Source organism: Agelaius tricolor, unplaced genomic scaffold (genome assembly GCF_023055355.1).
Source record: "Agelaius tricolor isolate 1412-34295 unplaced genomic scaffold, bAgeTri1.0.p SCAF_34, whole genome shotgun sequence".
Lineage (NCBI taxonomy): Eukaryota > Metazoa > Chordata > Aves > Passeriformes > Icteridae > Agelaius > Agelaius tricolor.
Window position 1 is genome coordinate 583,214 of NW_027269294.1, and position 27,927 is coordinate 611,140.

At 38.2% G+C, this 27,927-nt stretch overlaps 1 protein-coding gene and 1 long non-coding RNA gene across 2 annotated transcripts in view; both read left to right on the forward strand.

The window, feature by feature from the left end:
* The window catches only part of LOC139602522 (uncharacterized), a 140,409-nt gene that overhangs the window by 81,397 nt on the left and 31,085 nt on the right, over positions 1 to 27,927 (forward strand). The window lies entirely within an intron of this gene.
* Positions 17,058 to 27,741, forward strand: LOC139602487 (SWI/SNF-related matrix-associated actin-dependent regulator of chromatin subfamily A member 5-like). Its single transcript, XM_071452374.1, has 13 exons — positions 17,058 to 17,122; positions 17,498 to 17,607; positions 18,429 to 18,655; positions 20,098 to 20,219; positions 20,308 to 20,460; positions 21,707 to 21,843; positions 22,302 to 22,446; positions 22,832 to 22,951; positions 23,185 to 23,295; positions 23,834 to 23,947; positions 24,566 to 24,688; positions 25,926 to 26,058; positions 27,018 to 27,741. The coding sequence occupies exons 1-13, from the start codon at positions 17,120 to 17,122 to the stop codon at positions 27,191 to 27,193; spliced, it is 1,674 nt and encodes a 557-aa protein (XP_071308475.1). The 5' UTR covers positions 17,058 to 17,119; the 3' UTR covers positions 27,194 to 27,741.

The window sequence follows — 27,927 nt, forward strand, 5'->3', positions numbered from 1 at the left end:
ACACTCAGTAGTAGGGACCTTCCTAAGTGTTAGAGTTACACATATCAGAATTATGCTTGTGTTGGGAACGCTGGGATCTGCAAGCATTTCCCTCCAAATTTCACAGATGCAACCCTTCTGTTAAAGATAAAAGCTTTTTTGGCAAGCCAGTACCCTTTTAATTTCCATTATTCTTTTAAAAAATAATCTAAACGGTCAGATGACTTTGACATACTTACCTGTTTCATAGGGTACAATTAGTTGCATGCATTGAAAGATGCAAGATTGCCATCAGAACCATAACTCATGGTGTGAAAATAGATTCAAAGTGAAAGAAATTAATAAATCCGTGCTGGATTATGCTACTGACATTTCTCTATCTTCAAATGTTTCTGTGAGAAAACAATGATGTAAAACAAGGAAAACTTAGCTGAATGAAAGGAATAATTTCAGGATGACTCCCCTTATGAAAGATGTCCTAATTAATTGTTGTACAATATTTAAGTGATGAGAGGAAGAATTGTATGGAATGTAAACAAAAAGTGTTTTAAAGCATTTCAGAAGTTTTAAAGTTATTTAACAAAGGTTTAGGTATTGCCTACTTCGTTTTCTTTTTGCAAAGACAAAGGGGAAATTGGCATGCTGAATCACAGTAATTCGTGTCATTAAGCTAATTGTTACCCAGGCAGTGTGGCAGTAGTCACTGTTGGAGCCATTCCTGGCCAATTTATCAATATTAGAGTCTAATACATTGATTAAAATCAGTTACATATGTCAAGTGAAACCTTGGTTTTCCTGCTTCACGACGCTAACTATTTGCCAAAATGGATCTATAGAGGAGTTTTCTTTTTGGCAAGTTGAAAATGTGTCATATCGAGGCACTAAGCCAGAGACTTGGAATCAGCTGGCAGAATGACAAAAAGCAGAATTACGTTGAAGGGAAAGAAGTAAAGTTTCTCTTGGATGAAGGATCAAAATGATTTCTGGCAAGAGAAATAGCTATTGCCAAGGAGATGTGAAGGCCCATCTCTGCTCTCAGCTACCAGCACGTCTGGTGCGGCTGTAACAGCTTCTTCTGCTGTGGAGTCATACGTGCCGCTGTGGCCTCTGTCCTTCTCATCAAAACAGCCTTAGTTCTCTAATCATTTCCATGAGAATGACCATTCCTGGTTCTTTTCTGAAATATTCTATTTGTGCATAAACATGTCTAAACTCTTAATAACCATTCTGTAGTCCATGTGCCTGATCTGTTTTCACTTCTATTCAATTTCCACTCCCCAAGGGAGAAAATTGAGTCCTTTCTCAAAGCATATGACAATAAAAGGATGTAATATTTTGGCAAGCCTCATTACTGTCAGGTGACCTGCTGATCCTCATTTATCAGGAGAGCATGAAATAATAGAAATAAAATATTTTCAGCACTTGTAAGTGGTTATACAAAGACGTACTGTCACCAAGGATGTAGGTCACTTCAGAAATCAGAGCCTCGGTAAGGGAGTACCTGACCTGAAAATGAGCAAAACTTGGAGAAGTTAGACTCAAATGATTTATTGTAGTGGTCCAAGCTGACTTAGGTGGCACACAACATGCATTGCTTTGGAGTAATCACCTGCAATGTCATGTAGGAAGTAGCACAGGAGAAGGGTTAGGAAAATAATAATGGAAATGAAAAAATTACTGTTCCAAGGCCAGCAGTATGTAAAACTCTGCAGAGGATTGGTTTATCACTGCAGGTAATACAATAATGCAGACACACACACACCAGGTCTTGCCAAACCATCTTGGGGTTCTCCATTCTCCTTATTGCCAGCTTCCAGCTCCCAGTTCACACTGCTTTTAGCTGGCACTTGAGTTTACATTTTGAAAGGTAATGGAGATGCAATTTTGTGGTTGGCCAATCATTCCTTGACCTTGGTACAAACCTGGGAGAGAAGGGAGGGTGGTGGGAATGCAGTGATCATCCACCTGCTTGTAGCTGCTACCTTGTAATGTCAAATCAGGCAGGACTTGTGCCCATCCAAGAAGGATTTCATCAGGCCTAGCACAGACAAGCTGAACGTGTCCTGCCCTCTAATCACAGATCTGGGCCTTTGTGTTATTTCAAATTATTATTATTAGTGAAAACAACACTAATATCAACATAACAGAAAGCAAAGTAATATTGCTGAAAAATAACACACCAAGGTATCTTCAGAGTCCAAATGTTGAAATTCAAGGAGAAAAATAAAAGGATTTGCACACTGGTCAAGATGTTGATTTGTGATTTCAACCAGAAAGTGCAATAAACGTCCCTGAGGAAAAAGTTTTTGTACTGATATGTGCAGTTAATCCACGTCCTCACCTCTCTTTCCTGGTCACAGTGTTTCCCAATTAGATTTCTATTTCAGTACAGTTTCTATAGCAAAGAACTCGCATAAAAGAGAAGGAGGGGGAGATTTTCAAAGTACCCTTGCTAATTAGGTGTCCAGCACTCATGGATTTGGAAGAGGAGCTGGGTCCCTCAGAACTCTTCTTGCCTTTGAAAAATTTGTCCTGTAATCTCTGCCAGTTCCCTGTACAGCCTCCAGCCTTCAAAGACTTCAAGCCCACAGAAGAGACAGTGCAAGATGCCTGGGCTGCATTCCCCTTCCTGTCAGACCTGCTATTTACAACTGGAAGGTTTCAAAAGAACAGCCTATATGTTGTTGACAGAAAGGAATTTTAGGGCTCTTAATGTTTTGCACATGAACTCCTTACCTGCTGCAATGCCTGCTTTAGTGTAACTTTAAACATAGGATTTCAGTAGGTCTGTGTGGAATCAATACATGTGACAATGCATTGAGCACCACTGCTCAATGCTCAGGGTTTAATCAGTTTAAGAAACATTAAGTCAGAATCACAGCTTTAAATGACTCTGCTGTTTTCTAAAACTGTGACTCATTTGTTAGGCCAGACAAGCTGGGAATTAGTTATTCCATGTACCATGCTCAAATTCATTGAATCAGCAGTAAGAATAGCAAGTTATTTTAAATCATTCATCTCCTGGCTCATCGGCAGTCAGAATGTCTTTTATTGGATCTTAAAACTAGCAGTGAGGATTTAAAGAAACTTCTGTTAATAGAAATGAAAAAATACTGTCTGATTTTTACTCGACAGAAGTTCTTGAAATGTTAAGTGCATATTTCTCTTTCTCACCACGGCTGTTATGTGGGTATTGCTGTGTTTTCTGAGCTTTCAAAGGCATAAAAAATGAAAGCCTTACCTATGTCCCTGGACTTTGTTAGATAAATAATTTTAAAGGATTTTTTTATGTTTTTAAATCACCTGGGTTTGTTTGGAAAGAAAGAAAAGATATGGTACTGCCACCTTTGTGACTGGGACAATCATTTTTCCTGCAATTTTCCAGCTAACCTGCAATGTCTGCTCTGAAATAATGAAATAGACACGATTGCCTGAGGCCTATGCAAGGAGTCTGAATATGTCTTTTGTTCTAAATTTTCCAAAATAAATTGAATGGAAGCCCAGTGTTTGCTGACATTACAGCTGTAAATAGAACATGGTGTCTTAGGGCAGAGTTCAGGAAAGGGGAGAAAAACAGGGAGCCTTTTTCAAAGTGTTTTTTTTCATACATTTTCAGGTTTGCTTACATCAAAGGTTGCCCCCAAGCCTGCAGGAAGGAATTTCATTACTTGCTTGTAACATTTTTTGGTTTCTAAAAAATATTGCCTTTATGTTTGATCCAGCATTAGGGAAAGAATAATTTCCATTTCTGGTTCTGCATCATTTGATCTTCCTGAGGTAAGGAAATTGAAAGCACTCTTGCAGTCATTGTAGGCACACTACGCAGGTTTCTTCCAGGAATGCTACTGATGAATTCATTTGGTTAAAAAGAAGCTGAAGTTTAATCTCACCTAACTATAACTAATACAAAGATCACAAATACAGATGATTTTCTAGATTTGCACTTAGAGTTTCTCTCTTTTGATCACAGGGGACCTTGGACAGCTCTTTCCTTAATTTCTGCTCTAAGTGTTCAACAAAGTGAATCTTCACTAGTTCTGTGTCTTGATAGTGACTTTTGATAATAAATAAACATTCTTTTTTTTCTAAAATACTGTAGCCTAAGAAAAAAAGGATGATCAAAAATTACCTCTAGGTTTGTGGATACAAAGGTAAGTTGTTAATTTTCAGGTTCTTTTGTTTACTTGAAGCAATTATTGACGCCTCTGAAAACCAGCACATTCTGTTGACTAAATTCACTGGAAGGGAAAAATTTACATGTTTTATACAGACCTAAGTCACTGGCATAGAACAAACAAGGTACCACAAGTGAATATATATTTCACTTAATTGCAGGAGATGTGTGATTCTTTGAGGGGAAAAATTCAAATAGGTAACACTTCAAATGCAGGGAACTTTTGCTTCTTTTAACTATTAAATAATTAATAAGCTAAATATAACCCCCCCAAACTTTTATTATTTTCATGACTAGAGGGTGCTGATTTGTCTAATTTATTTAGAACAAGAAACATTTTAAAATGTTATAGCTTTGGTTTGCTCAGTCTGATTTCTTAAGAATTCTTGATAACCCAGAGTGAGGGTCGAGGATAAGAAAGGTAGGAGGTGAAGATGGTAGGGCAGTATCACCAATTCAATTTAATCTTGAATTCTAAAAGCCTGTTCAAAATCAAATCAAACATAGAAGGAAAAATTAGCATAAGAATCACCAGCAATAAAAGTAAAGAGAAAGAATAAAGTAATTGCTTTTCACTAAAGTTTAAAGCAAAGCAATAACAGAGAAAATACTGCAGCTTAAAAAATGATTTTCCATTGTGATGATTCCTGTCTAGCCGCTAATAGGTGTTATTTCCCTGCTTTGCAGTAATGCATTCATTACATGCCCAATTTAGAGCAAAGTTAGCCGCAGAATTCTTTATAAATATCCAACAGTCACTCTTCAGCTCATCTTCAATGCTACATCAGCACCACAACCCAGATGGTAACAGTGCAGCACGACAAGAAAATGTGCACAATCCTTCTCTAGCACTGTCTTATTAGCTGAAAGAATAGGCAAAAATGACAGCAGTTCATTGTATAATTCCTTAGTCCAGTTTCCAGTCCCTTTGGAATCAGCATTAAAATGCTTGTTGTTTGGAAAGAGCATTTGCTTTTCACAGGCACACCCTGGATAATGGTTAGCGCTGTACTGGGAGCACTGGTCTGGTGGAGGTCTTTGTGTTTTGGCACGCGTCACACGCTGTGAGTCCAAACATGTCCTGTCAGACAGGAACCATGGGTAAGACCATTCTGATCTAGAAATACTTCCACACAGTCTTTGTGTCATATACAAGGTGAGGGAAAGGTGCATCCATTCAGGCCAATGAAATTACACTGAGGAAAGGTGGGCTTGGCTGAAATTAAACCCAACAGCAATTTACCACTAGAAATTGGTAGCCATTTAGCGGTTACTGTCGCTACATGAATTCAAAGAAGAGGAAAGATGTACTGGTTTACTCAAGGTACTGAAGAAAGAACCTTTTTAACTAATGTAGTAGCTAACTTTCTTCAAGCCCAGGAATTTCCAGAGTACTCTACAGTGAACAGACAGCAAGGAGTTTTCAAAGACATTTCTATCTGACTCTGCTGAGTGCCTATGAAACTCTCAAATTTATTTTCATTGCCCCAGTCTTTAGGGAACTTAAAATTTAGGTGAAATCTGGGTACATTTGTAAACACCTCCAAAACACTACATTTTTTTCAGATGAGTGGATTATGATGCTCATTTGCAAGAAATTGTGAAGAGAAACATTTGAAATCAAACTTTTGTTTCAGGAAGCTTTTAAAGCACCTGTTTTTTTACAGGTTATCAATTGTATATTGCATAGGTACTGACCTGTAAATATGAGCAATGCAGTATGTATGTTTACAGTTTAACAAAGAAAGCATTATAAAATATGTCACTCAAAATAATAGTCCAAAAAAGATTGATTTTGCCACTTTGGACATGCCTTTGCCAACTGTCATAAAATGATTTTTAGAGCACTCTCAGTTCCTAAGGATTGTCTGTTGAAGCAATAATATGAGGAAGCAATCTATCTGTCTGGCAATGCCATTGTCAAAATAAACCAGACATATTTTCAACTCTGGGATGTAGCAGTGATGAAAATGTAACAGTGCTGAATCAATGGCAGAATTGTCCATGAGTTCAGCAGGACGGAGGTTTCATCTCAGAGCTTCTAATTTTCATGAGTTTATATATTCATTTTCACCCCTAAAAGGACACATCAAGAAATACAAGCGTTTAGTTATTCTGATGCACAGACTAGGAGAGCAGGCCAGGCCATCTGGCATCCAAAAAAATATTATGATTACTGGGGACTTGTTTCCAAAATATCAATTGCTGAATTGGTTTTTTCATTCCAGCAAAAGCAAACAGGTTAAGAGCTTTCTCTCTGAAGTTGATGTTATTTCTGCACAATACAACAGATGGAAGTGCTTTTCACCCTACTCATCACTAAGCAGGAGCATTGAGCCTTATTTTGAGAAGTCTACCAGCTGAAGTTTACAGCTTCATCAGGAACATATTCTAACTTCTGCTATCATTTCTTGAACAAGTTACAGCTCTGTGGATTGTGTTTTGTCTGGGAAACGTTCCAAGTTTCAGAGACCTGCTCTCCACTAATTTAAAGTGGATGTTGTGTGAAAATGCTTTAGCCTCGTTTTTTGAAATAAAAAAAAAAAAAAAAAATACACATGCTGTTAACCCACTCAGCTGAAAAAAAAGCCACTGGCTCAGCTGCCACCATTGGGCTCCTGACTCTTAGACATCCAGTGTAAAATCAAACCAAATCATTGAACACAAAGGGCAGTGGCCTCAGGTCCAAGTCAGATTCCTCCCTTAATTCCAATTGTATTGTCCTTAATAATTGTATTAAGGACAATAATTCATTTTTTTTCAGCAGTCAACAAGTGCGTATATGTCGCAGACATCTTTCATGAAAAATCCTTTCTTAGGATTTTTCCTTGTGAGAAGCTGCAGTTTCAGCAACCAAAAGTAACCAATGGTTATCTGCTGCTGTGCAATGCAACAGGTCGACCCGTGATTGGTCTCCTGTGGATGTTTGGATTTCCTGACCACTCATGGCAGAGCTGGCTCTTGCTCTCTGTCTGAGACACAGATCTTTGTTAGTCCTTCTTTTCTATTCTTAGCTTAGCTAGCTTCTGAAGAAACCTTTTCCTTTCTATTTCTTTTTAGTATAGCCTTAATGTAATGTATATCATAAAATAATAAATCAAGCCTTCTGATCATGGAGTCAACATTCTCATCTCTTCTTCATCCTGAAAACCCTTGTGACCATACATATAAGTCACACATATAAGTCATATCTGTACCGTCCATATTTCTAGGCTGTTAAAGAGGGCTGGACAAATTATTAACTCTTAACGTTCTTACCAGCATTGCACAGCAAATTACATTCTAATGGGCAGGTCATGAAAGGAGCAACCTGATGTGGTATTGGACTGAATGCCTAGATTCACAACATTGGGAGGGGTGGTAATAATAATATTTTGTGTAGCTGTAGAATACGTAAATGTACAAAGAAAGAGCAAAATAGAACAGAACCAAACAGAAATAATAAGACCACATTCTGATAGGTGACAGTATTGAGTATCCAGTTATGAGAGCCATTTTTCTAAGGTGTGTAGAAATGCTGGAGATACTTATTTAAGAGTTTCTGCTATAAAAGTTTAATAACAGAGTAATATTATGAAACTGAGAAAACAGGCTAGCTATTGAAATTACCATCCTAGCTATATAAATTTGGCTGTAGATTGCTATTGCCAGTAAAGGTAACAACTCTGCACTCAAGTCAATGAAAACTTTTTAAATATCAAGTCCCACAGCAACCAAAGCAGAAAAAGTTGAGCAGCTCCAGGCGAGCCAATAAATACCACTGAATTTTATTACTCTGAGAACTGAGGAATGAAGAAAGTTGCACCCTGAGCTTTGTGAGCTTTGAAGAGAATATTTAAAAATTAGGTTGAATTTTTTTGGGACCTGAGCTTTGATACGTGGAGTACAATGGAACTGAATTCATATGAATTTTCTTTGTTACAAGCCTTGCTTTGCTGGCTGAAACTGTAATCCAGGCAGAGAAGAAGAAAGGCATTGGAAAATCTCTGCCTCCTTCTGCCCCTCAAGTCATTACTTGTGTAAATACTTAGGAGAGAAGAGGGTACTGTAAGACACACTGAGACAGAAGACAAGTATTTTATGACAAATTAGCTTCAGATATTATAGGAGTCTCTATTAGGAAAATAAAGGAATGCACAAAGATCTTACCAGGGCAGCCATTTAAACCATGCTGCAGCCTGGCTGAGTGCTCAGGACTGTCCTTGGTGCATTCCAGTAGTACAAGGACTTCTGTGGTTTGTCATTATTGATTGGTGGGGCACAAAAGATCAGTTTATTGTGATTTCATTTCTCCAGCCCTAGACTGTGGAAATGAGCAATCCTCAAACACATTTACAAAGGGCTGTAAATGCAATTAATAAGAAAAGCCACCCTGCAGTATAGGGGGAAAAGCCCACACCTTAGGTCAAAGATGCTCAATATACTTTCAATCTCATCTAACCCATTGGAACTTGCAGATTTGTGTTTCCTGAAGGCAAAATCTGAGAAACGGAAGAAGTATTTTCACTTACTTCAGTTTAAATAAGAAGGTGGTCTCTGTTCTCAGCTTCTGCAGCCATCTGTGTATGTGGTCATATCAAATCCTACTGATACTAATTTCGATGGCAAAGAGTAATATAATGAAGAGTTAAGTTTATCAGTCAAATGGATAAAAATAATCCCACTTCAAAAGAAATGATTTTCTAATTCTCTAATGAGTACCTGATTTACATGTAAACAATGGTTATGGTTAATTAATTGAATGTCACATGATTGTTCAAAGTGCACTTACTGCTACTTGTGATGCAGTTTAGTCATAAACAACACAGCCAAGGAAGAATAATTTGAGACACATTTGCTTGGGCTTGCTGCTATTGGAATATCCCTGCAATTGCATTTTGCTTCCTGAAAATGGGACCTACATGGGTAGGTCCTTTTGTGGCTGTAGTACCAGCATAGCAGCAGGGCTGCTCTCCTTTCCTGAGAAGGGAATCTGCAGTGTGTGTTTGAAGTTATTATTGCATTTCCTGATTTAGAGTGGAGATCTGTAGCACAGAGTGGCAATCTTCTCACTTTGGTGTTTTGGTAAACCAGAACTAACTGTTGCCAAAAGGCTTTCCTGTGTTCTCACTGGTACAGTTGGTGTCTCCTCCTTAGGCTCGCTTTGTGGCTAGAAAATTTTATACTGACAGCTGTATGTCTTATTTTTGTTTGCTTTGTTTTCTCATGTTGATCTTTGCTGATTCTTCCCTGCAGTGTATCCTTGAATTAGAATCAATAGACAGTTTATTGTGGAGGAAGAGGAAGAATGTATGCAGACGACAGAGAGGGGAATCTGAAGGCTTTGTGGCCGTTGGATTCTGTCATAGCAATTTCATTTCTAATCAGAGACTTTATTTATTACCCTGGCATCACCTGTCATCCTGATGAGGATAATGATTCAAGTGTGGTACATTTGTACTTCCTTTAAACTAAAAATAGGCTCCTTTTAGTTCTGTGTCTTTTCAGGATGTCTTTCATTTTTCTTTGACAGCTTAACTCTGGTTTTCATTTTAACTTAGGAAATAGTTCATAAAATACAAGTAGACAAATTCTTCCAGGGACCATGATTTTTAAAAACATTTAATGATGCAATTTTTGTAGAGGGACGGCACTGAATGTTTTGTGTGTAAAGTAGCTATTAATCAAAAACTACAATATGTAACAAACAAAGCAAAACAAAATTGAATTCACCTCTTTTCTTAAAAAAGAGCTGTTCCTAATGATGGAAATTAGAGATACTTTAGCAAAATTGAATGCTCTCTATCACAGAGCTGAAACCCTGGAAAATGCACCAAATGCCATGAAACCCAACTGGAAATTCTTGTTTTCATAATCTATTACAAACTTGATGGATAACAAAGTCATGGTTGACCTTTCGGGGAAAGCAAATCAGATGTTTTTTTCCAGAGCATTTGTTATGTCCCTACTGGATTCCTTATTTATCTGGTGTGAAGAAATCATACACATGACTTTTGATGAAGACCGGGTGTAACTGTATCTATTTCTGCTTGGGCTGAGGTTTTCCCTTTATTGGTACTATTGCATAGATCACCTTGTTGGGATGTATTTTTCCATGCAGAAAAAGAAAAAAATATAATATTACGTTTTTTAATGTAAGGAATGCAAGTTTTCCATATCTTGAGGCTATCTGGAGCATTATTTGGTTTAAAGGAAGCATTATTAGTATTAGGATTCCCACTTTGAGGCAATTGGCCTGTGTTGATCTAAAGGATTAGGGACTGTAGCATTTTCAAAACCTTTGTCAGAGGTTTCTCCCCCTTGTTTACTTTGTGTCACTGATAGAAATGTATCATTTTTGGAGTTGATATTTGTCATACCAGACTATGTGCATTTAGAAGGGAACACCCGCATTCAGCATCACAACAAAACCTAAACACCAGCAAAGTGGTGACAATCCTTGAAAGGAAATTGTAATTAAGTTTTTAATTATTTATTGTTACTTCTATAATCATTTCATGTCTGAACAGTAGCTTATGATAAAAAAAATCTCCATCACCTGGAGCTGTGAGGCAAAGGCTTTCCATTAGTCATCATACTCTGCATAATGAGCAGCATTGCTAATGAGACACAAAACACTTCAAAGTTATTCAATCAGCAGTCTGAATAATGAGATTTTACACAAAAATGTAAATAGTGAGCATGCAACAAAAGCAGTAAGGTGGATTATAGCTTTTTCTTTTAAGCCACCATGAATGGATAGATTGAACGAAAATTAATTACATTTTATAAATAATATAGTGTTCCACAGATTCCTAAGAAAACAGAATAGGCCAGGGCACTTGGTGCTTTAGAAGAATATGAAATTAAATATGAGACATAGCTGCTTTGAATAAGCTTTATTGGAATCTCTAACATTGCCTTTAAATTTTTGTGGGAAACATCTGCAAAATGTTTCTTATAATAAGTCAGAAGATTATTAATACCATATTTGACAATTAGGTCAGACTTAGAGATCGGCCTGTAGTATACATTGATGCAAATTACATTAAAATATATATTCTATAATATAATAGGCATCGAGCCTGTCAGAATTCAAGGGGCATCCAGACAATGCTCCAGTCATGCTGCTTAACTTTAGGTGGTCCTGTGAGGAGCACAGAACTGGACTTGATCCTTCTGTGTCCCTTCCAGTTTGAGATATTCCATGGTAGCAAAATACCACGTCACATAACAGCAACCTGAGAAAGGACAATGGGTGACTGAGAGTTGAACATAATTTTTTCACATGTACAATCATATGGTTTTTAATCCTACTACTTGAGAGAAGCAAAATTAGAGGACAATGTTTCAGTTTTATTTAAAATGCCATGAAAATCAGTATCAGGACTGGTAAAACTAATGGCAGCTTCATGATAGATATTACTGAAAAATAAAAATTTTTACTGATGGAAACCAGGAACATTTGAGATTTGACTTTGGATGCTTTGGAAGGTCTATGTTGCAGGATCATGCTTTTTTCAGAATAATTCCTGTATTTTTATATGAAAGAAAAAATGTCTTTGATGTAAAATTCTGCAAATGTTCAGGTGGAGCTTTATAAATCAATCAGTAGATTATGATTATGAGCAGTAGCAAACTCAGTTTCAAAGCAGTGTGCTCCCTTTATAATCATGTCAGCAGGGAAAAGCTTTGCTGCTGGCCATCTGCTGTTCAGGCAGGCTGCACTAACCTTCCACCTGCCTGAAAGAATAAAGGTGTTCTTTAGAAAGAGACACCAGAATTGTATTTAAAATTATTATTCAGAGCTGCAAAAAATTGTCAAAGTCGGAACCAGCAATGGATAGAATATAACTTAGAATTACTGAGTTATGTTGCATTGAAGAGAAATATATGATATGGGTCTCAATTTCTTACAAAATCTATTATCCCTTATGGAACAAACAAACAAATGAACAAGCAGACCCAAAATAAAACAAAGAAATTGTCTGAAAAATAGATAAATTTCTAGTGAATGTTTTTTTACATTGCTGATTTCACTAATTCTGTTTTAAATATGTAAGCTACTAATTATCTCTGGTTATCAAACCAGATTCAGTGGCTAGGAGATGAAGTCCAATGTATTCAGACTTTAAATGCAAACCATGAAATTTTTACAATTCCCAGTTTGGTGAGAAACAACAAAAATCAATAAATAAATTTCAGTTGTAAGAGACTTATACAGAAGAGACTGGGATTAGGATTTTCAAGTTTATCTGTTAGAAAGGGCAGAAAACTACAAAGGGCAGAAAACTTATTGAGCTTCACTTTTTGCTGCACATAAATATCTGATGGTTTAAATACCACTCCTCCCAAGATTCATTGCTCCCAATGATGAAATGTATTTTTAGCTCAGCAGCACATCTCCTGGTGTGGGATAGGTAGCTGTAAACTGGACCAAGACTTAAAATAATGGCCCTGTCATTTTTAATTGTTCAGTAATAATATGAATCATTGTGAACTCATTTAGTATTAATTTGGTTGTTATAAAATGCTTCTATAGATCCTCTCAACTAATTAGCTTGACCTTCCTTTTGAAGGGTAACCGGTGGCTGTCTGGTGTTCAAGCTTGACTTGGAGCAGAAGGCAGGCTGGGAGCAGACTCCTGAGCCCCAAGTTCAGCCTTTCCAAGTTTCCTTCCCACCCTTTGACAAGAACTTGGTTGGATAAATGCAACAATGACCTGGTTTGCTGGTTGCATATGAATAATGAGACTTGATGTTCAAAATGAAAAGCTTTTCTGGATCTCCTCTAGCTGTGGATCTCCTTAATTGCTGTGATGTTTGAGGTAGTTAAAACTTCTCCACTCTTCTGGGAGTAATGATGCTTGTGCATCAGCACAGGAATGTTTAATGAAGAGTGTCTGGGATGCAAGCATATGCCTTAACAGCAAGTTTAAAGAGAAAGAAAATAAACTGTATTTAAGATACATTTCTTCAAAAGGGGCAACACCACACCAAGAGGGAGAGACAAATAATTCCCTGAAAAAACAGTGATTTCATTTGTCCTACATGACTTCAATGAGATCATAACTTTTTTTTTTTGAGAAATAGTGATGATTTTGCTAAACTGAGCTTTTAATGCAGAAGCCAGTGACCCATCCTATTGACAGAGATGGATACTGCAAGTGCAATAATTTGATTGCCAGAATATGACACAAAGTAGATAAGGTATTTTATCTTTTTCATCCACTAGATTATGCATTCTCCTTACTTTGGTATTTCTGATATATTTTCTGAGAATCAGTTTTGTCTCATGTAAATGGTTCTCTGGAGAATTTCATAACTAGAGGCAGCAGAAATAAAAAATAAAACCTGTCATTAAGGAAAAAATATTTTGCATTGTTGGCACAAAAATAATCCAAATATGCACATGGCCAGGCAAAGCAGTGGAGCAGTGGTTGAGTTTGTTCAGAAAAATGTCCCGCTGTTCTGTCAAAAGCAGCACATGTATCTCATGTCATTGGGCAAGATGAGCAGGCCAAGCCGTAGACACTTGGTAAATCACTCCTGTTCTTAACCCAAGGAGTCTCAGGCTGAGAGCTGTATGCATTTTAAAATCAAGAAGCAGTAGGGGTGATGATCATTTGCTAACAGATATGGATGCATCTCAAACCCATTGAAAAGCCAAACATTCCCTGTCTGCCAAGAGTCACGAAAGAATTTTGAGCACAGTTGAAACTTTTAAAGGACAACAGCAATTAATCCTCTTCATTCATTACCAGGTAATGGCTGGAAATAATAATTGCACTGAAAGCAGTGACCACACAGTGAATAGAGAACGTTCCACAAGTAATGACTGCTTCAGTAAATTCCTGAGTGCTTTTGGTCAGGATAAAACTAAACTCAGTCATTTCCAGCCCTCTTTCTCATTACCCAGCCAGGGCAACTTTTATCAAATCCCACCAGAGGTTCACATCCCACATCACTGTTGTGCAAACTCAGGCTGTATTGATGCAACTGATAAAATTTACTCACCACCTTCCAAGAAAGAAAGACATGAGAGATCCATGGTAGAAGGTTCCTTCATTCTACGAAGGTTTAGAAGAATGCAGGGGAAAAAATTACCTGACATTATATAGGGCTCACAGCGTTACAGGGCTCATTCTGCTTTCTCAAAATCCAGCTTATATTTCTTGGCATCTCCTCAGACTTTTTCAGAACAGAGATTCTGACTCTGTTCAGTTCATTTTCACTGCAGCCCAGATTTTCTCCTGTCACCACATGTACCATTGCTTTCCTGCTTTACACCTTCCCTCCCGTGGAAACTTCTCATTTCCATTTGGCATTTCTGTTCCCTGCCCTGCTTCAGAAAACCTTCATCTTTCATCCTACTTCTGCAAACTGCTACAGTTCTTTACTTTAGCTACTTCCAGGTGGTTTTGACCAGCATCAAGCCTCCGCACATCTACAGCCCCAGACTAGATAAATCTCTTCTTGTGCCCGATATATAGACATGAACTGAAAGCAGCTGCTGTCAGGTTTGGCTTCAGGTCTGGCATTGTGACTGGAATTTAAAATCCATGTAATCCATGTTAGCAGACACTGTCAAAATTTCCTCAGATCTAGGTGTTCTGCTTTCCCCTTTCAGCTACCTTTTATTTCCAAGGTGATACATTTTTCTAGTTAGAAACTAGTTCAGATTTCCCTGATTTGTGTTAAAATACCCAAAGAAGAGGTGCAAGTCTAGGATGTCCTTCCAGGAAATTTTAAATCTATGTGCAAGAAAGAGGAAAATACTGTCTATTTTTTTATTTTTCTAAGGTGATGAGTTAATATTAACTGTTTTCCTGTTTCTGCTGCTGTGCTTCCCTCTTCTGTGCAAATGTGTGCAGAGTTGCTGCTGTTACATAAAGAATGCAAAGCAGTAGTTTATTTTCTTCTTGCAAATTAAATATTCTGTACATTTTTTTTCTGGTGTTTTTTCCCCTTTCCTGAACATCCTTGTTGCTGTTATTGTAGGCAACATAACCCTGGTTGAAAAGAAATCATCTGTACAGAAACAAGAAGAGTGGATTTGGGAAGAAATTGCTGCAAAGAAGAAATGCTAGACTGATGTTTTCAAAAGAATAAATGCTATTTTCAACATTTTTGGCATTTTTGGTAAGTGCACAAGTAATATTCTGCTGTAACCTATTTCCAGAAATCTTTTGCATTGTGTAAGTCACTCCTTTGAATGTCTGTGGCTGGGCAGATCACAATATTGTCAAAAGGTGTTCAAATATGATTATTATTTCAAATGTAATGGATATTTTCTGAGCAAATGAATTCTTGAAAATCAGAGATGTTAAAGATATATGAAGACTGAACCCAGTAACCTGCATCCAGATTTGATGTTTAGTCAGAAACATGTCATAAGTCAAGAGACATTGTAATTACCAATGGATATTCTTTACCAAGGTGCGATTATTAGTTTAATTTTTAATTTTTTCAACTTTGCTCATTCTTACTTAAAGGAGTTTAAGTCTTTTCATTTTCTTTTTGTAACTAACATTTAATATTCCACATCTGGTTGCCAAAATGGAAAATGTGTATTATTTGCTTACAGTAGAGGTGGGAATTATTCCTTGCCATAGCACTGGTATGAAGTTTGTTTTAAAACATGAAAGATCCATTTTAGATTCCTGAAAAGAGGTATTAAAATTTCTTGTTAGATATTGCTGATTGTGATTGAAAACCACTCCATTCAATTACAGTAGAGGGAGATGAAGGACATCTTGCAGCAATGAAAATGGTTGCAAATTTAATTAAAGCATTAAATTATTGTTGGAATAAAGGTCATAATCATAAAACCTAATTGAAGGAAGTACATTAGCATGTACCCTAAGGTATCCTTTCCATTTCCAAATATCTATTACATATTTGACATTTGAAGAGGAAAGAGGTTCCATTTTATCTGGATGGATGAACGGCGATGGGGAGAAGTGTTATACATAATACAGTGTAAGAGCCCCATTTTTCAAAACATCATTTGCTCCTTGCATAGGTGCAACACTCTGATTTTATGTCTCTGACTGAGGAAATTCCCCTTATTTATTGAGCATCATGGACCTGCATAGGGCAGAGGACATCATATCATGTACTTAGACTTTTCCCTGTGGAAAAAGTGGAACTTAACTCCCTTTAAATTTGACAAAGCCTCAGTTACCAGCTGTCACCTTGTTACCTAGGCTGCCTTTGTGAGAGAGGTGTTGCTGCCTGGAGAATGGGATGTCTGTGTAACATCATATGAAATGCTTATCAAAGAGAAGTCAGTATTCAAAAAGTTCAACTGGAGATACCTTGTTATAGATGAGGCCCACAGGATTAAAAATGAAAAATCAAAGGTAATTTATTTTACACTAAGCAAGAGATCTGTGTGGGTTATTTAGTTGATGGTGTAGGGACTAGTAATGTTTAAATATATATGTTTGATATTTGGACATGTCTCACTGTCCTTCAGTTATCAGAAATTGTAAGGGAATTCAAGACTACCAACCGACTGCTATTAACTGGAACTCCACTTCAGAACAATTTTATTTACATGATTTTACATACAAAATTTTACATACAAAATTACATGAACTCTGGGCACTTCTCAACTTCCTTTTGCCAGATGTCTTTAACTCAGCTGAAGTAAGTCTTTTGTTTCTGAATCAAATTAATTTTGCTGGTTTTCCCAATTTGAAAGTAGACCTGGATATGTATAGTTAGTGGTGTCAGTTACTGATAAGTGATAGATTGAGTTGGAAATGTTTGTTATAAAGCTTTTCATAAAATAGGCCAAATAAGGTCATTTGTTCTTTTACTTCCTGGCCATATGAGAGTTGTATTTGTTCACCATTGTGATGCTATTGTACCTTGAAAGGAAGCCTCTTATAAACCAATGATTTTGTTGATACAGGATTTTGATTCGTGATTTGATACCAACAACTGTCTAGGGGATCAAAAACTGGTGGAGCGCCTTCCTATGGTGAGTCCTTTTGCCTTTTATACAAGGGTTACATTTACCTAAGTTAAATCCCAAACAGTTCTTCTAATACTTCTTATGATAGACTATTAGGATGAGAGAGATTATTCCACAACTTTTCAGTCAAGCAAAATTAAGTCCAAGGACACAGAACCATGTCAAAGATCATTTTGACCTAATCTTTGAGTCTTTCAAATAAAGCACATGTATATCCTATGTATAGCAAATAATTTCTCCATATAGGTTGCTTTTTTTTTTTTCAGATTGTCTAACACTAGATCATGTATCTGTGATAGAGAATATCTGCTCTTTGATTCATCCATTGACCTGATCAGTGTTTCAGTTTCCAAAATGCATTTAATGGTGAACCTCTTTCAGGTGCTACGACCATTCCTTCTCCGTCGCATCAAGGCTGATGTGGAGAAAAGCTTGCCTCCAAAGAAGGAAGTTAAAATTTATGTGGGCCTCAGCAAAATGCAGCGAGAATGGTAATTAATGCATGTGCTTGACTGGGCTGTGGTTCAGGCTCAGAAGGAATGTGCTGTCTGTGACTTGGAGGTTGTGTAGAACTCAATTTATTCCCTCTGGTATACTCCCAGTTTATTCCTGTTTCTTTCTGACACTGCTATGACAGAACCATGCATGTCAGGGAGATTTACCTGATTAAATGAAGAGAAGGGTGAGCTTTAGACAGTATTTGTAGCCTAAAGACTTATGAAAACTTGCTTAACTTCTTGCTTAAAGGAGAGGAGGTTCAGGAGGAACCTTTTTGCTCTGCACGACTCCTGGATGGGAGGGTGCAGCCGAGGGGGTCATCAGCCTCTTCTCCCAGGCAACAGAACAAGAAGAAATGGCCTCAAACTACACCAAGGGAGGTTCAGGTCAAGCATCAGGAGGAATCTCTTAATGGAAAGGGTTGTCAAGCATTGGAATAGACTGCTCAGACAGGTGGTGGATTCACCATCTCTGGAGGTATTGAGGAAACAGCTGGATGTGGCACCCAGTGGATGGTGGTGTTTAGCCTAAGGTTGGAACTGATGATCTCAGAGTTCTCTTGCAACCCAATCGATTCTGTGAGTCTGTGCTACATTTCTGACTTGCCCAGAGGCAAAAGAATGACACCCAAACCATGTCCCATGGCTGCCATGATGCTGAGGGCAGGTTCTGTCTCCCACAGGCTTTTCCTGGCTTACATGTATTCAAACCTTTCCTCCTCCTCCCCCTGCACCAGCAAAAGATGCAGCTTGTAAGTCATCCCCCAGCTTCATTTTAGAGTGAACAGAAGGGTTTTTTTCTTTCCGTGCTGTAGGTATACCCGAATCCTGATGAAGGATATAGATATCCTGAACTCAGCTGGGAAGCTGGACAAGATGAGACTGCTGAACATCCTGATGCAGCTGCGGAAATGCTGCAATCACCCGTACCTCTTTGATGGAGCAGAGCCTGGCCCACCTTACACAACAGACATGCATTTGGTCACTAACAGTGGCAAAATGGTACTTCTAGACAAATTGCTGCCTAAGTTGAAAGAACAAGGTATGCATCTCCTTTCTGGGGTTTTGAGAGTTTTTTGGTTCAGTAATGTTTTTGTGTATTCTGAGCAAAACCCAGCGGACTTTAGCCAGGATTACTGTTGGTTTCTAGTATGATACCAGCTTGGATCAATAGTCCATTATGGCTTTTTGTGTTGAAGTGTTTTGATTTCTTTTTTTTTCCCACTTTTTCATCGCAGCTAAGTTCACACCATAAAAACATCATTTGATTGGGGCTTTAGATTTTCTTTCATAGTTTTCTTAGCTATCTGAAATATAATTATGTAGTATTTTAGCCACGCCTTTGATTTGCCATGAAGGACCATTTCAGATTCAGAGTCCTCATACATAGCTCAAGTCAAATCCTGTGTGAAATGTTGGTCTTTCTTGCTGGATGTGATTTTGAACAGTACCTGAGGTTTTTCTGTGTATTCTATAAACACTCAGACATGGGGGAACTCTTGAGTTGTTTTAAAGTTATTTGAGCTTTGAAATGGATTACTGTAAAAGTCACTTGCAACAGAGTTTTTGACACTGGAATAAATTTTTAGCTCACTATTTTTTGAGTATGCTTACAGTAGTAACTTTGCTAAAGAAGTTGGATGTAGGTTTGTGAGTGGGGACACTTTGCAGGAAAACAAAACCACGTCCAAACCTCAACCTTCTGTAGTATAGAAGTAAACTGTACTTTGTATCTAGGTATCATCCAAGCAGCTGTGACTGTATAACTCAAGACTGAAAACCAAGCAATTCAGTGGTTACTGTGCTTTTTTGATCTTGGTTTCTTCCTGATATCAGGTTTATTGATGAGGTGTTGTAATTAATACTGGACTGGTCTCAAATCAAATTAGCATCTTAAACAAGAGAGTTCAGTATTAACCCTTGAGTCCAAAGGACAAAAGGAAGTAGAAACTTTGTTATATCCTGTGTTTTACTTAAATTTCTCCAGTAGACTGGAAATGGCTGAGTGTATATGCATAAAGTACTGAACCTTTTCTTTTTTTTTTTTATTTAAGTTGTTCTTGGCAGTAAACTGACAAGTACTTAAGAAGAATTCACTTTATTTCTAGAGATCTTAAATCCAAAACAATCAAATACTTCAAAATTTTATTATTTATACTTGATAATGTTTTTATATTTGTGTTACCATCTTACTCTGCCATGTCTGGGAACTTTTTCTTGAGGAGTACAACACAAAATGAAAAGGAGAAGCCAGCCATTAATTAGACAGTGACATATCAGGGTAAGACAAACGTGTCCTATGGCATGGATGTGCTGTGGCAGCAGCAGCTGCAGCCCTGCATTGTAGTTTGGGTCTGAAATTCAAACGACTTTTCTTCTTAGTACATGGAATTGCCCTCCTTCCTTTTCTGGTAGTGCAGACTTGGAGAGTTTGTTTAATCTTACATTTTGGTGAAAGCATAAGAAACCTTTTTACCCAAACAGGCTCAAGGGTTCTAATCTTCAGGCAGATGACAAGAGTTCTAGATATTTTGGAAGATTACTGTATGTGGAGAAATTACGAATATTGCAGACTGGATGGACAAACTCCTCACAATGAGCGACAGGTATTTACAACTTCAGGGATTGTATTTATGTAAAAATACTACTTGTAAAACATTTTGTTTAACTGATACATTCTTTTCATTGATTTAGGCTTCCATTAATGCATTCAATGATCCTGACAGCTCAAAATTTGTGTTCATGTTGAGTACACGAGCAGGAGGTCTTGGAATCGATCTGGCTACTGCTGATGTTGTAATTCTCTTTGATTCAGACTGGAATCCACAAGTAGATCTCCAGGCTATGGTAAGATTCCAGATGGAAATTATGGGGTTTTGTTTTTCTTTTTCTCAGAGTACTTTGCTAGAAATGTGTACTTCCAAAATAAATTGGTATTTTCCCATTTTAGCACAGGAGCAGGATTTGTAAGACTAATTTTCAGTTCAAGTGCAGCTTCCACTGTGTGGAACCATTAGTCCTCAGTCACATTTGGGTTATACAGTGTTTTATGTAGTGGGAAATGCTGGGTGTGTGCTACACCTCATAGTATTGTTTAATGCAAATAGCCTACTTGAGGAAGTAAAAATGAATTAAATCTAGGTTGTTAATCCCAAAACTATAAAGCTGTTGTGGGGAGTGGAGGTGAATGTGTTTTCACTGTTTTTCCTGCGATCTTGAAAATGAGATAAAGAAGAGTTGAATTAAAGTTTTCAAAAACTGCTTTTATGGTGATGGTAATGAAAGGATCTCATTTTAGTAACTATCCTTAGGGGTTTTTTTAAGTAGATGTGGATGCATCTCCATCCTGGATACATGTCAAGGACATGAGTGACCACCTAAGAAAGCAAAGCTATCTAAAAACTGCCAGTGGATTTTTGGATTTTTGGTTGGTTTTTTTTTGGTTGTTTTTTTTTTTTTGACAAATGAGGCCTTTCAGAGACAAGTCTTGGAAATGTCTTAAATTATTTCAGTTAACCTGTGGGTCTCAAGTACTCTAGCAAAAATTACTTCAAAAGAATGATGGAACTGGTGTCTAATAGCTCAAATGAGGCAGTACCAGCTACCACTACAGGTGTGTGTTGAGAATACTGATTCTCACAGTGGTTCATGTTTCACTAGTCAGGAGAGGCAGGGTTATTGTATTTTTCTTGAACTATTCATGGCACTACTGAAGGATTTTGAGAAAGGCAGCTTTTGGTCAGCAGAGAGATGATTTCTTCATGCTTTGATTCTACAGAAGGTTGCTTAAGGTCAGAAGCATCCAAATCTTCTCCTCTGTGTGATTTAATGAAAAACCCCAAATCCTGCTGCTTTTTAGCTATGACACATAGAGACACACTCACTGTCAGTGTTATTGAAAAAAAAAACCCCAAACCTGCAATGTAGATAAAAATGTAATATCTTGGGTAGCCATGGATAGCTGTAAACATTTTAGTAACCTGTGCTGTTCTGTTTTGTAGATTTGTGTGCTGTAAATAATGAAGATCTTAAACCTCATTATGTAGTCATGCTGGAAGGCAAGTGCTGACATTTTTGTTACTGTTTTGGGCAGGATCGAGCGCACAGAATTGGGCAGACCAAGACTGTCCGTGTGTTCAGGTTTATTACAGACAATACCGTGGAGGAAAGGATAGTGGAGCGTGCAGAAATGAAACTGCGCCTGGATTCCATAGTCATCCAGCAAGGCAAGTATTATATGAAGGCACTTCGGATCTAGGATGAAATTCCCTTCTTCTCCCATTGTAAATCATGGTGCAATCAGCCAGTAAGAACCAGTGGGACTGTTGCTTTTGCCTCATCTGAACTCTGAAGGGAGTTCATGTGCAAAGGCCTCATCCACTTGGAAATTTGTTTTACTGTAGGAGTAGGCATTTCCTCACTAACTTTTTGCTTACCTGCCTGGTGGGATATAGTCAGATTTGACTTTTTAAAGCACTCAGTTTCTTCTTTCACTTTAAATTTAAATGAATGCCTTTCCTTTTTCTAATAGACAGAGAAAAGTAAGGTAACCTTAGTTGACTTGCTTGGAATCAGTAATATGTAGTTTGTATGTGGAAATATAAGGGGGAGAAAATCCTGTATTGCTCCTTCCATAAGATAAACTCTTTAGTGAGTTGCTATCCTCAAGCATTTTTATCTTTAGGAAGATTGGTGGATCAAAACCTGAATAAACTTGGAAAGGATGAAATGCTGCAAATGATCAGACATGGAGCAACACACGTGTTTGCTTCAAAGGATAGTGAGATTACAGATGAAGATATTGATCACATTTTGGAAAGAGGGGCAAAGAAGGTGAGAAGGTTTGTAAAGGGGAAGCTCACCTGTAGATTTGAATGTGATGGCAAGATAGTGAGTCTCTGGATGATAACTTGGTTCCAAGCTGGAGAGAAAAGGGGTTTTTGCTGTAGAGGGTTTTTGTGTTACTCAATCGTGTCTGTTTTTTCTGATGTTGTCAATAAGATGTTTTATAGTCAAGTACCTTCTAGAATGGCTCCTCTTCTTTCTGGCAATGGGATGTTTTAAAATGAAGTACCTTTCAGAGTGGCTCCTTTCTGGAATGAGGTGTTTAATAATGACGTGCCTTCCAAAATGGCTCCCGTTCTATCTGGGAACGAGATGTTAAATAATGAAGTACCATCCAAATGGCTACTATTCTTTTCTGTATCCCCTGTCCAAGACTGCGGAAATGAACGAAAAACTTTCAAAGATGGGTGAAAGCTCCCTTAGGAATTTTACTATGGATACTGAATCTAGCGTGTATAATTTTGAAGGGGAAGACTACAGAGAAAAACAGAAGGTAATGTTTTAAGTTTCTTTTGGAGGAATGCCCTGAATTGCATGTTTTAGTCATACTTATTTAAGAGGTATTGGGTAAAATACAGTGTCATCTATGAAAATAGTTTAAATAACACTTATAACACTTATAATGAAGTAGATGTAGATCTAATTTTACATAAAACTTGTAGCTGGTCTCATGATCTTGCAAGACTTAATTTTTGGTTTTGGGGGTGATGGGTTTTGTTTTTATAGTTGGCATTTACAGAGTGGATTGAACCACCTAAAAGAGAAAGAAAAGCCAATTATGCTGTGGATGCTTACTTCAGAGAGGCTCTTCGAGTCAGTGAACCAAAAGCACCCAAGGTGAGTTGACTAATCAAAAGAAATAAATTTTTTCAATATGTATGGTAAATGGCTGAAGCTCTAAGCAACAAATAGGTCTTGAGTCATAAAAACTGCTCTGTTCACTTTTATAAAGTGGAGGGACTATCTAAATTTAGAAAAAATTTCCAAAAGACTTGAGACAAACTTCTGTGAGAAAAAATAAGAACAGTATGAAACTTGTAAGACGTTAGGGAGGCTAAGATCAAGTTTTTTCTGGTTCTTATTTAAGCAGCTGTAAATTTTCCTGTGGAAGATTAATGCTTTAAACACGTGTGACTTTTTCACCAGCCACCTCCTCCCAAAAGACCTCTCTTCCCCTTCTCTCACTGCTCTTTTACTTTTAGAATTCTTTGTGGTGGTTGGTGTGTCTTGCATGGTGTGACTTTTTTCCCCCCAAGTTAAGACAGTGCATTTTTGTAACAATAATGCTTTTTGTTTGCTCATAAACTTAAATTACTTCTTACAAGCAAGCAGATTCTGGATGTGAAAGGGAGCAAATGCAAGCTTTGTGTTTCAGGCTCCACGGCCTCCAAAACAGCCAAATGTACAGGACTTCCAGTTCTTTCCTCCTCGCCTGTTTGAACTGTTGGAAAAAGAGATTCTCTACGACAGGAAAACAATTGGTTACAAGGTAACTGAAGAATTTCCTTGACCAGAGGGCTGGAGCACCTCTCTTAGGAGGAAAGGCTGAGAGTTGGGATTGTTCAGTCTGGAGAAGCAAAGGCTCTGGAGCAACCAAATTGCAGCCTTTCAGTACCTAGAGGGGGCTTGCAGGAAAGCTGAAAAGGGACTTTTTACAAGGGAGCAGCTTTAAACTGACAGAGGGCAGGTTTGGGTTGGATATTGGAAGGAAATTCTTCACTGTGAGTGTGGTGAGGCACTGGCACAATTTGCCCAGAGAAGCTGTGGATGACCCACATTCCACTTGCTTGGAAGTGTTCAAGGCCACGTTGGACGAGCCTTTGAGCATCCTTGTCTAAGCAGAAGGTGGCCCTGCCCATAGCAGGGGCTTGGAAAAGAGGTGATCTTTAAGGTCCAGTCCCTTCTGTGTTATTCTCTAAATTCTTGCAATGGAACAGTTTAATGCAACAGTAGGAGAATAAGTACTTTTCCAGCCTTTCACAGTAATTTAAATGAAATAAAATCATGTTCAGCTGTCGAAGCTATTAGGTTATATTAACAAAAAGGTGACAATTAGTAATTATCTGTGAAAAATTAATTCAGTTTTACAAAGTGCAAAACCTTTCAGGTACCTCGTAATCCTGATCTCCCAAATGCAGCCCAAGCACAAAAGGAAGAGCAGCTTAAGATTGATGAGGCTGAACCTCTTAATGATGAAGAACTGGAAGAAAAAGAGAAACTTCTAACCCAGGTATTGTCGGTTCTTCAGTGAGACTGAAATCAGCCAAAGCTTGTTTTGTGTTTCACAGCATTATGGGAGCATTTCTTGGTCACTGATCGGCATGTGCCGTAGTTAACACATCTGCACAGTTTGGTTCAGACTGAAAAGAGTTTCCAGCATTAGGTTTGTCATAGGCCTATGTCATAGGATATCTTTGAGGAATGTGCACCAAGGATTCTCCTGAATCCTAGTCTGGCATTCACTATAGACTGTGATGTCTTTCCATGAAACCTTGCAGAATGGCTGCAGAGCTGGGTGTGCTGCATTCCACATGATTTAATGCACATATTCTGCCTCAGTTTCACACCCTTATGGAAGTGAATCCTGGGGTCTGAACAGTCAGTTTTCCTAAACCACATCTGGTAGTGGATAGTTCCCCTCACTAAAAGAGGGTGTGAGCTGAATAGGTATATAATTAGGAAGCCTGTATATTTAAATAATTTAAAACCAGGTGAATGCTTGATATGCCTTATTTGGATATTTTATTTACACGTTGTATTTTGGCAGGGGATCGGAATTACAGGACAGGATTTCTTGCTTGCGTAGTAATGAGCTGGAACAGCTCACTGTGGAGACACCAGAATCACAGAGGTCAGGAATCAGTACAGTCCAGTAAGCTGTGGCTAAATCACAACATGGCTGGCAGAACTTGCTACTTCCCACTACTTGTAAAAGCTACTGGTAATATGAAATGAACCTACTTTAGCTCATGACTTCAGCAGTGCTACTTGTGTCTCTGCTGAAAATCACCATCACAAGGTGGCTTTAGTCCTTCTGAGGGAGAGTGACCATGCAGCGGTCACTGCAATGATGCAATGGCTGAGGGTGTCTGTGAGGCACTTGGGGGGCCTTTTTGACAAAACAAAAGCCATTACACTACTTTCACTTGAGCAATTTTTTTTTCTTAGAAAGTAATCCCACAGAGAGACTATTAGGAGGAGGGATTAATTTTTCAGCTGAAAACTTACCAGAAATTACTAGGTAAATAAAGAACTAGTGCTAGTCATTTTGCAGTATTTAAATAGAGAGACTACAGTGACTGCAGTATAAAAAGAGTTCTACTAAATTAAACTGCAGAGAAAGAAAAGGTTTAACACTGTGGAATGATGGAAGTGTTACAGGCAATTTCAAGAAACCAGTTGAATCAAATTTGGAGATGGACAAATCCTGAACCTCTGTGCAATGTTTCCTCTTGATTGCTGTATAGGGCTTCACTAACTGGAATAAGAGAGATTTCAACCAGTTCCTCAAAGCCAATGAGAAGTGGGGCCGTGATGACATTGAAAATATAGCACGAGAAGTCGAAGGAAAAACCCCAGAGGAAGTCATTGAGTATTCAGGTAACTTAATTCTGTACTCAGCTCTGAGAGTATCTAACTCTGCTTGGCTCATTTGAACTGCCTGAGAACATGGTAACATCCTACTGCTGAGAATTTCTTACACTGCTGTTCTAAGATTTTTGGGGTAGAATTATATTGATGTATTTTGGATCTGCTGCTCTGTCTTTTACCATCATTACCGCCTGCACAACTAAGGCTGTACTAAAATGCACACCTAAACTCCTGCTGAGCCACTTCACTGTATCCTGAATCTAACTGGGTAGCACTGTCTTCAGTTCTTGTTAATTTTTGCAAAGGGAAATGCTGAGAAACACTGCTTAGCTGAAGAGATTTCCCTTTTCCTTGTATTCATTAATGAGAAGTTAACCTTTACCTCCTCCTCGAGAGCAGAACTCAGTAAATACATCACGATTGAACCTACAGCCACCACTGGTAACCTGAGTCTTAACCTCGCATTAGAAGAGATTTTTTTCCACTGTAGTGTAGCTGCAAAGTCCTGGCACTACATTTCTAAAGGTACAGAGCAAGTTGAAAATGTGCAAAAATCTTGTACAAAAACCCCTTATTTAAACACCTAATGGTCTTTCAGGCACTTGCTTGTCTTCGGGCACTCAGTTGCCCTCTTGCTTCTATTGATAAAACTGTATTCTGTTACATCCGTTTTCATTTGAAGAAGCTTTGTTTCCTTTGAGGAGACTGACACACAAAAGTCTTACTGGCCTGTATTGTACCTCACTTAAACTGAAGATTCCTATATCTACCCTCTTCAAAACAGCATTTGTACTACTGCAGCACATGGTAGCTGGAAGGGAAGGTTTCTTACCAGCTCAAGGCATGTCTGTTGTTACACAGCAGTAAGCTCTGGTAAAAGGAAGGAACAGCTAACATCCTTTTTTTAAGGTTAAACCCCTGACTTTTACAATGCATGATAAGATACTAAGAAGTTGTTCTTTTCTTAGCTGTGTTCTGGGAAAGATGCAATGAACTCCAAGACATAGAGAAGATCATGGCTCAGATTGAAAGAGGAGAAGCTAGAATTCAGAGACGAATCAGCATAAAAAAGGCTCTCGATACAAAGGTGGGTTTGCTCAGTTTCTTTTTTTTTTTCCTGGTGCCAGTGAGGGGAGATGCATGACCCCTGTCTGACCAGTGCTGCTGATGTATGAAGACATCTTGGGCATGACATTGGTCTCTTTGCATAACACTCAGCAATTTCTTCCTATGGCTTTTCCATCCCATGGAAGTGCTGTGATGACACCCTTAGCTATGGTCTACCCTGGTGTTTGTAAAAGTCTTCTGTATTACAGCACACAGTTCAGAGCGCTGTGTAACTCCACATAGTACAGGCCTTGGGGAGGAGCACAGTTCCTTCTGGACACGTGGAACTGAAATTAAGAGAGAGAGAGAGAAATGGAGAGAGGGGGATGGAGAGAGGGAGAAATGGGGGAGATAAAGGGATGGAGAGGGATAGAGAGAGGGAGAGAGAGAAATGGAGGAAGAGAAGGGAGAGAGGTAGGTGGGTAGAGCAATAGGGGGGAGAGAAACATAGGAAAACAGGTGGAGAGAATTGGAGTAAAGTAGAAACAGGTAGAGATGGCAGAAGACAGAGGGAGTTAGAAACATCAGATTAGAGAGCACTTAAAAAAGACTGATCCAACAGTCTTGGGGAAGGATGGGAGATAGACCTTTTAACATTTCTGCTTTTGTCTCTTTCTGTGGTGCATCATATCCATCCCTTCCATAGCTGAACCAGTGGGTCTGGACTTTCTGACAGGAATTCAACAGAAAGCTTTTTCAATCTTTTGTCCCCCTAGAAGCAGCCCAAGTTTTTGGGGCAATCTGTCTCAAAACAATTCTGTCAAATTTCCT